Source organism: Hoplias malabaricus, unplaced genomic scaffold (genome assembly GCF_029633855.1).
Source record: "Hoplias malabaricus isolate fHopMal1 unplaced genomic scaffold, fHopMal1.hap1 scaffold_182, whole genome shotgun sequence".
Classification (NCBI taxonomy): Eukaryota; Metazoa; Chordata; class Actinopteri; order Characiformes; family Erythrinidae; genus Hoplias; species Hoplias malabaricus.
In genome coordinates, this window is record NW_027100855.1 from 37,501 (window position 1) to 47,369 (window position 9,869).

Below are 9,869 nucleotides of genomic sequence, written 5' to 3' on the forward strand. Positions count from 1 at the left end.
CTGCACACATGTAGGTTGCAGAAGCTGGGGTCTCAGCCGGTTCCATAATTGCACGATGGGTAGGTCAAAGATTGGAGGTTAAGGAAGTGTTACAATCTGGCAGAGACTTTCCTGGTAAACCTCTGCTGTGTGTGTGAATATGATCCTGCTGAAAAATGCCCATGAGAGGGACACGTGGAACAGGACGCCCTGCACGTGTCTCGGAGCTCTTACTACCTCTGGGTTAGGGTTAGGGTTATAAAGTTAGATTATTTACCAGCTTTTCCCAGAACCATCGCAACTTCTCTCCCTCAACAAAACCAGCACGGCGCTTGGAGTAATGTCAGTCAGTCACAGGGCTCAAATACACACCTGGCTCTCAGCGCTTCTAGGGTTAATTGTGTCACTAGTCAAGGCTGATGTTACCTTCCTTATCCACTTTTTTCCTTCCATCTAAAAAAAGTAATTTTAGGAGGCAGACGTTTGTTTCAGCAGTGAGTGACTGGGTGAGTGTGTGCAACTGCGCACAGGTGTGAGTGAGTGAGTGAGTGGGTGAGTGGGTGAAACTGTTCACAGGTGTGATTGAGTGAGTGAGTGAGTGACTGGGTGAGTGTGTGCAACTGTGCACAGGTGTGAGTGAGTGGGTGAGTGGGTGAAACTGTTCACAGGTGTGAGTGAGTGAGTGACTGGGTGAGTGTGTGAAACTGTGCACAGGTGTGAGTGAGTGAGTGGGTGAAGCTGTGCACAGGTGTGAGTGAGTGAGTGAGTGAGTGAGTGAGTAAGTGACTGGGTGAGTGTGTGAAACTGTACACAGGTGTGAGTGAGTGAGTGAGTGAGTGAGTGAAACTGTGCACAGATATGTGTGAGTGAGTGATTGAGTGACTGGGTGAGTGTGTGAAACTGTGCACAGGTGTGAGTGAGTGAGTGAGTGGGTGAAACTGTGCACAGGTGTGTGTGAGTGAGTGATTGAGTGACTGGGTGAGTGTGTGAAACTGTACACAGGTGTGAGTGAGTGAGTGAGTGAGTGAGTGAGTGAAACTGTGCACAGATGTGTGTGAGTGAGTGATTGAGTGACTGGGTGAGTGTGTGAAACTGTGCACAGGTGTGAGTGAGTGAGTGAGTGAGTGATTGAGTGAGTGTGGAAAACTGTGCACAGGTGTGTGTGAGTGAGTGATTGAGTGACTGGGTGAGTGTGTGAAACTGTGCACAGGTGTGAGTGAGTGAGTGAGTGAGTGAGTGAGTGAAACTGCACAGATGTGTGTGAGTGAGTGGGTGAAACTGTGCACAGGTGTGAGTGAGTGAGTGAGTGAGTGAGTGACTGGGTGAGTGTGTGAAACTGTACACAGGTGTGAGTGAGTGAGTGAGTGAGTGAGTGAGTGAGTGAGTGAGTGAAACTGTGCACAGATGTGTGTGAATGAGTGATTGAGTGACTGGGTGAGTGTGTGAAACTGTGCACAGGTGTGAGTGAGTGAGTGGGTGAAACTGTGCACAGGTGTGTGTGAGTGAGTGATTGAGTGACTGGGTGAGTGTGTGAAACTGTACACAGGTGTGAGTGAGTGAGTGAGTGAGTGAAACTGTGCACAGATGTGTGTGAGTGAGTGATTGAGTGACTGGGTGAGTGTGTGAAACTGTGCACAGGTGTGAGTGAGTGAGTGAGTGAGTGAAACTGTGCACAGGTGTGTGTGAGTGAGTGAGTGAGTGAGTGAGTGAAACTGTGCACAGATGTGTGCGAGTGAGTGAGTGAGTGAGTGAGTGAGTGAGTGACTGGGTGAGTGTGTGGAACTGTGCACAGGTGTGAGTGAGTGAGTGAGTGAGTGGGTGAGTGAGTGAGTGAGTGGCCTGTCCAGGGTGTGTACCTGCTTCTGATTCTGGGTAGACTCCAGACCCAGATTGGGATGAAGTGCTTACAGAAGGTGAATGAATGAAGCCACGCCCCCTCTCTGCTGCAGAGCGTGACACAGTTGTGTGTAATAATTAACGAGAGGTGAAATCATACCTGCCTCCAGAGAATCATTAATAATTCAGATAATCGTTACAGTTATTACGAGAGAGAACACAAGTCCATTTCTCACATCACTGATGTTATTGATCTCTGCTCTTCAGAGGGAGACGGCTCCTGTCTGATGTCTCTGTTGTAACATTAGACGTATTGGAGTTAAGAGACAGGAGGATAATCATTCAGCAATTCATCACTCACCGCCTTCACTCACTTCCTGTCTCCTCTCTGCTTAAGTTACTCTAGATGCTCAGAAGTGTGTCATTCATTCATTCATTCAGTTTCTGAAAGAGCTTCATCCTATTTAGAGTTGCATTGATTCCAGTTTCTACACATCAGGAACACAGAGCACCACACACTCACACACTCACCCATTCACACACACTCACACCTCTGGACAATGTCACACTCTCACCCAGTCACTCACTCACAGACACCTGTGGACAGACCAGAAAGAGTCAGATCTGACAGATGTAGATCAGACAGATTTAGGTCAGACAGAGTCAGATCAGGCAGATGTAGATCAGACAGATTTATGTCAGACAGAGTCAGATCACACAGATTTGGGTCAGACAGATGTATATAAGACAAAGTTAGGTCAGGCAGAGTCAGATCAGACAGAGTTAGATCAGACAAATGTAGATCAGACAGAGTCACATCAAACAGAGTCAGACCAGTCAGAGTCAGATCAGACAGAGTTAGATCAGACAAATGTAGATCAGACAGAGTCACATCAAACAGAGTCAGACCAGTCAGGTTTAGGTCAGGCAGAGTCAGATCAGACAGATATAGATCACACAGAGTCAGATAAAGACAGATGTATATCAGATCAGGTAGAGTTAGATCAGACAGAGTCAGATCAGGCAGAGTTAGGTCAGACAGATGTATATCACACAGAGTTAGGTCAGACAGTTATATCAGACAGATGTTAAAACCTGGTGCTGTGGACATCGTTACCTTGGAGTTGGAGGTGGACTCCAGGAAGCAGAGTCTGTTCCCAAATCCCTCAGCAGCCAAACACAGTTTCTGCTGCTCCTTGTGAAGAGTGGCTGAACACTGTAACACCACCTCGTCATCCTACACACACACACACACACACACACACACACACACACAGAAAGAGAAAGAGAGAGAAAGAGAAAATCAATGTCAATATGAAACACACTACACCACACACAGCAGAAAACTCACAGCGGCTGAGCCTTTATTTTGTCCAAACTCTACACTGACCGTATCATATTAGAGCTTAAACACGCGGTACGAATCCCTCCTGGGCTCCCCCTACAGTCAAAAAGTCCCCCAAAATCAAAAGGTTTTTCTAATCCCCTCCAAAAGTTACATAGTGCAGTTTCTGCAGATTCAAGAGTAGCAACAACAGAGGCTCTATTCTCCCTGCTGCAGCTCAGCGGAGCATCACAATGATATTGAAGCTATAATTTTAAGGCACAAATATTGTTCCTTTAATCACTGTAACTCTTGACTGTTCACTGGCAGGTGACTAATACAACACTGGGAAACAGCACTGAACTTAACTGTCAAATGAACTGTCAAAGAAACCACTTGCAATTTTACTATATGTTAATTTTCTACGCAATGTATGGCCACAGCTCCCACCACGTCGTCTCTAACCCCGTCTCTAAGGGGAACAATGGGCTTCGGAAACCACAACAACGACGGCGTTAACGTTAAGTGGTGTTTACTCATGGTGTGTTGCCATGTTGTTGTTGTTGTGGTATGGGACTGAACACAAGCTGTTGTCATGAGTCGGATAAAAACAGAGATTTTACAGATGGAGAGTTGGTGCTGGTCGTCTGCGTTGCGTGGCGTAGAGTGACGACTCTCTCTGGACAATCAGCGCTCTGCAAGGTTTACACGCCACGGTTTAGTCCCTACTCGACTCTCTCTGAACCACGAGAGAACAGCCACTAAACAAGAACCCGCTTCCAGAACCACCCAGTAAACAATCAGCTGTTGATTCAACGTTGAAATAACGTAATGACTGCCATCTTATCAACGTTTTCTTAAAGTTGAAAATGACCGTTGAAAAGACGTCCAAACACAGACATTGAAAAGACGACTATTAGACGTATTTTGGACGTCCATTGACGTTATTAATCGGTCCCGAAATAAATTACTTGTATAAAACGCGTTTTGGACGTCCACTGACGTTATCGATTGGTCACCACTTAACTAACTTATTAAGATGGATTTTGGACGTCCATTGACGTTTAAAATATGTCCGTGACGGACAGACTACTTTTAGACCTATTTTGAACGTCCAGGGACATTCCTTGTTTACTGGGCAGGTCCTGATTCACCTTGTGGAGGAGAGTGAAAAGACAAGTCGAGGAGAGTAGGGACTCTGCAGTGATATATCAGCTCTGACACAGCTGACCTCTCATTGCTCATCTCACTTTGGTTAAAGTCTCTACAATTCTTCTGATTTCTAACCAATCCTTCAGTTTAACCAGCGCAGACAAAGCAGAGCAGATCATAACCAACACAGACCTGATGAAACACTGAAGGTTTAATAAAAACCTAATCATTTTAATCGTTTCAATCTCTACGTGCTAAAAATGAATTAAAAACCCAAATAGCCTCTTTAAATCATCCCTTGGCAGGCGAGTGGTCTTTTAAACAGCACCACATACCAATCCCATGGAAAGAGGAGGGTCAGGTTGAGTCAGCTACAGGGTCAGACAGCTTTAATGAGGGCCTGACCGATAGATATCCACTCGTTAAATCTTCCTTCACAAACAATCCATTCATTTGAATGGATCAATGCACTTCCAATAGGTTCAAATGTGATTATTTATTTTTTAACTAAGACAAATTAACTGTAGGCGGCACGGTGGTGCAGCAGGTAGGTGTCGCAGTCACACAGCTCCAGGGACCTGGAGGTTGTGGGTTCGATTCCCGCTCTGGGTGACTGTGTGTGAGGAGTGTGGTGTGTTCTCCCTGTGTCTGCGTGGGTTTCCTCCGGGTGACTGTCTGTGAGGAGTGTGGTGTGTTCTCCCTGTGTCTGCGTGGGTTTCTTCCGGGTGACTGTCTGTGAGGAGTGTGGTGTGTTCTCTCTGTGTCTGCTTGGGTTTCCTCCGGGTGACTGTCTGTGAGGAGTGTGGTGTGTTCTCCCTGTGTCTGCATGGGTTTCCTCCGGGTGACGGACTGTGAGGAGTGTGGTGTGTTCTCCCTGTGTCTGCATGGGTTTCCTCCGGGTGACTGTCTGTGAGGAGTGTGGTGTGTTCTCCCTGTGTCTGTGTGGGTTTCTTCCGGGTGACTGTCTGTGAGGAGTGTGGTGTGTTCTCTCTGTGTCTGCTTGGGTTTCCTCCGGGTGACTGTCTGTGAGGAGTGTGGTGTGTTCTCCCTGTGTCTGCATGGGTTTCCTCCGGGTGACTGTCTGTGAGGAGTGTGGTGTGTTCTCCCTGTGTCTGCATGGGTTTCCTCCGGGTGACTGTCTGTGAGGAGTATGGTGTGTTCTCCCTGTGTCTGCATGGGTTTCCTCCGGGTGACTGTCTGTGAGGAGTGTGGTGTGTTCTCCCTGTGTCTGCGTGGGTTTCCTCCGGGTGACTGTCTGTGAGGAGTGTGGTGTGTTCTCCCTGTGTCTGTGTGGGTTTCCTCCGGGTGACTGTCTGTGAGGAGTGTGGTGTGTTCTCCCTGTGTCTGTGTGGGTTTCCTCCGGGTGACTGTCTGTGAGGAGTGTGGTGTGTTCTCCCTGTGTCTGTGTGGGTTTCCTCCGGGTGACTGTCTGTGAGGAGTGTGGTGTGTTCTCTCTGTGTCTGCTTGGGTTTCCTCCGGGTGACTGTCTGTGAGGAGTGTGGTGTGTTCTCTCTGTGTCTGCTTGGGTTTCCTCCGGGTGACTGTCTGTGAGGAGTGTGGTGTGTTCTCCCTGTGTCTGTGTGGGTTTCCTCCGGGTGACTGTCTGTGAGGAGTGTGGTGTGTTCTCCCTGTGTCTGTGTGGGTTTCCTCCGGGTGACTGTCTGTGAGGAGTGTGGTGTGTTCTCCCTGTGTCTGTGTGGGTTTCCTCCGGGTGACTGTCTGTGAGGAGTGTGGTGTGTTCTCTCTGTGTCTGCTTGGGTTTCCTCCGGGTGACTGTCTGTGAGGAGTGTGGTGTGTTCTCTCTGTGTCTGCTTGGGTTTCCTCCGGGTGACTGTCTGTGAGGAGTGTGGTGTGTTCTCCCTGTGTCTGTGTGGGTTTCCTCCGGGTGACTGTCTGTGAGGAGTGTGGTGTGTTCTCTCTGTGTCTGCGTGGGTTTCCTCTGGGTGACTGTCTGTGAGGAGTTGGTGTGTTCTCTCTGTGTCTGCGTGGGTTTCCTCCGGGTGCTCCGGTTTCCTCCCACATTCCAAAAACACACGTTGGTAGGTGGATTGGAGACTCAAAAGTGTCCGTAGGTGTGAGTGTGTGAGTGAATGTGTGAGTGTGTGTGTTGCCCTGTGAAGGACTGGTGCCCCCTCCAGGGTGTATTCCTGCCTTGCGCCCAATGATTCCAGGTAGGCTCTGGACCCACCGGGACCCTGAATTGGATAAGCGGTTACAGACAATGAATGAATGAATGAATGAAATTAACTGTAGATATTAGGAACAGGGTTAACTGCAGGTAATTCAGCAACAGCTTTAGCTTTCATTCCGTTCCAAGTGTGTATAATAAGAGCGTATAACACCAAACTGAAATAAATGTAAATACACGCAGTAAAGTCCAGACAGTCTGATGTGAAAGCATGGCGTAAACAAGCAGCGAGAGAACGGGAGACGGAACCCGGGAGGAGAAGTGTCTGCAGGGTTTAAACGGAGCAGGTTCTGGACGACTGGCTGTCAGCGGAGCGGGACGGTGAAGTGTGACGGGTCTGACAGGTCAAACACACGAAGAGAGCTCAGTCTCAGACAACAGCAGCTCCCAGCTCTCTCTCTCATCACAGCCAGCTGACACCCAGCTGAAAACACACTTTCAGAGCCAGGATCTCACTTCCAGACGCAAACGCACACATCACGAGCGTCTGACACGTCGCTAAACACAGGTAGCAACAGCCCACACGTCCGTCACTGGCCAAACACTCACCAGAATCAGGCTCGAAGTGACCAGAGTCAAGTAAATACACACAGCACTTTATATATATATTCACCATTCCTGTCTGATACATCCAGCCGACAGCGTCCTGTGTCACTGATGAAGGACTAGAGGACGGGCGACACACACTGTGCAGCGACAGATGAGCTACTGTCTCTGACTCTACATCTACAAGGTGGACCAACGAGGGAGGAGTGTCTCACAGAGTGGACAGAGAGTGGACACAGGGTTTAAAAACTCCAGCAGCACTGCTGTGTCTGATCCACTCTACACCAGCACAACACACACTAACACACCACCACCACGTCAGTGTCACTGCAGCGCTGAGAACGATCCACCACCACATCACACCTGCTCTGTGGGGGTCCTGAGCGCTGAGGAACAGGGGGAAAGGGGGGTAACAAAGTATGCAGAGCTACAGATGGATTACACTGTGTAATTGTAGAACTAGTATTTCTGTTTTCCTGTCTCTCTCTCTCTCTCTCTCTCTCTCTCTCATCACCTGCAGTAACAGACACTGGAAGATGTAAAGATACAGCCGACTGCACACTGCATTTGTGTGTGTGTGTGTGTGTGAGAACTCCTAGAGTTCCTATAATTACGAGGGAGGGCGAGGACACATATCATTGCTGGTGGGTTGCCAGTTTCTTTCCGCAATCACCAACTGCTGGAAAACCCTGCCCGTGTCCCCCATAAACACACCATAGTGACTCAGCCTGAGCAACGTGTGTGTGTGTGTGTGTGTTGGAGGAGGGGGATCTTTTGTGAGGTGTAATTTAAGAGGCTGCAGTTGCCATCTCCTCAAACCATCAAACCAAAGAGAGAGAGAAAAACCATCATCAGAATCCCTCTCTCTGTGTGTGTGTGTGTGTAAAATATGCTACAGCTGTCTGATCTGAGGCCTGCGGCTGCATTATGGCTGTGTTATGCAACTATCTCCTTCTGCAAGAGATACATGGATTAAAAAGAACATTAATTTAGACCCCCCACCCAGCCTCCACCATACCTCCTCCCCACACACACACACAGGATCTCTGCACACTCTCTTTGTCAGGATCGAGGGGCGGATTGAGGGAGGCGGACGTACTCGCTAAAGCACAGTATTTTAATTTAAATGAAAGAAATAACAAAACAACGACAGGCGACAGTAGTTACAACACAACACGAAATGAAACGAAACTATCACAGAGACAGACTAGACTGGGGAACGAAACGACGACGAGGGAAACTAAGGAGACAGACAGATAACACGACCGACATAACAGAGGAGAAATGTGAAAGGTAAACCAACGCGACTGAACAAAGGTGAAATGTACGACAAACAGGACGTGACACAAGAGGGCTTAAATACAGACACAAATGAGAAACACCTGGACAGATAACGAGGACGGGTTAACACATGACACGGACGAGGAGGCGGAACAAAGGCGGAGACTCGAACATAAACAAAACATAGCCATGTGCTAAAAAGAGCACATGACCGGGGACAACAGACATGACGAGACGAAGGCGTGACACTCTTTTGCTTTTCTTTCCATGCCCAACTCTACCTACGAACACAGACATTGGCTCATAAGCCTCCACCTCCTCATTGGTTAACCACCAAAACATCTGCATGAATTAGGGTGGTTCATGTAAATGATATGTAAATGACGCATGGGCGGGGCTTAGTACTGTGTACTGAAGGTCACTTGCTTTCAGAGTTTCAGCTCCAGTCTGAGTGTAAGATTCTGTAAAACTGTTCTTAAGAGAAAAGAGAAAAAGTGGAGAATATGAAAAACTACATTTTTATTTGTTTTAATAGTGGACTTAAGATCAAAGGCACATCAAAGGCACATATAAGAAGACAACATTTCTGTAGCGGGAGTGGAAAAAGAAATCAGCTTGACAAGATGATCTATGAGAACCATTCTCAACCTAGCAGTGACACACACACACACACACACACACACTTGTCTCCGTGCTTTAATCAGATATTACATAGACCTCCATTCAGTTTGTGGAGACTTACTCAGACCTTAACCATAACTACTACTCCCCCCACCCCCCCTTCACCTCTAAACACTGCTTTACACCATGGGCCATGACTTTTATCTCCGTGAGCACATCGAGTCTCCACAATCTGATTGTGTAAACATATTTCTGTCCCCAGAACCCGATAAATATCTAGACCACACACACCTGCTGCTCCCTAACAGCGAGAGAGAGAGGAGGGGTAGAGGGGGAGAGGAAGAGAGGAGCGAGAGAACAAGGGTGAGAAGACAGAGGAGGAGAGAGTGATGAGGGAAATTATGAAGTAGCCACGCCCCCAAGAGTCAAACGTTCCAGTGGCTCCCACCTCCACCTCCACCTCCACCGCTCTCCACTAAAGCAGCCAAGGAAAGGAAAGGTGATGGAGGGGCGGCATTCAGCCATGATAAATCCATTAACTGTGAGCTAATGGAAACAGGAAATGCCAGTACTGAAACACACACACACACACACACACACACACACACAATATCTCTGTATGAGTATATATATATACAGAGAGACAGTGAGAGAGGGAGAGAGAGACGGAGAAAGAGAAAGAGAGTAGGAGAGAGTACATCCCTCCTTCACCATATGTCCCTCATTTTCTACTGACAGTCATTCTCTCTCTCTCTCTCTCTCTCTCTCTCTCTCTCTCTCTCTCTCTCTCTCTCTCTCTGTTGCCACTGGCAACAAACCAATTTGCTTTCATTGCAAATGCTGACACTGTAATATTACAGAAGGATGACAGCGCTGAAACACGTTCTCTCTCTCTCTCTCTCTCTGTGTGTGTGTGTGTGTGTGTGTGTATGTGTTGGTTTG

At 47.9% G+C, this 9,869-nt stretch overlaps 1 protein-coding gene across 1 annotated transcript in view; it reads right to left on the reverse strand.

The window, feature by feature from the left end:
* Positions 1 to 6,957, reverse strand: part of LOC136681977 (ryanodine receptor 2-like) — a 44,207-nt gene extending 37,250 nt beyond the window's left edge. The window contains exons 1-3 of the mRNA XM_066658766.1: positions 6,916 to 6,957; positions 6,760 to 6,816; positions 2,933 to 3,052 (exon numbers count right to left, since the gene is read on the reverse strand). Of these exons, the coding sequence (XP_066514863.1) occupies positions 2,933 to 3,052; positions 6,760 to 6,816; positions 6,916 to 6,957 (219 nt within the window). The remainder of the gene's footprint in view (positions 1 to 2,932; positions 3,053 to 6,759; positions 6,817 to 6,915) is intronic.
* Between the last annotated feature and the right edge of the window lie 2,912 nt (positions 6,958 to 9,869).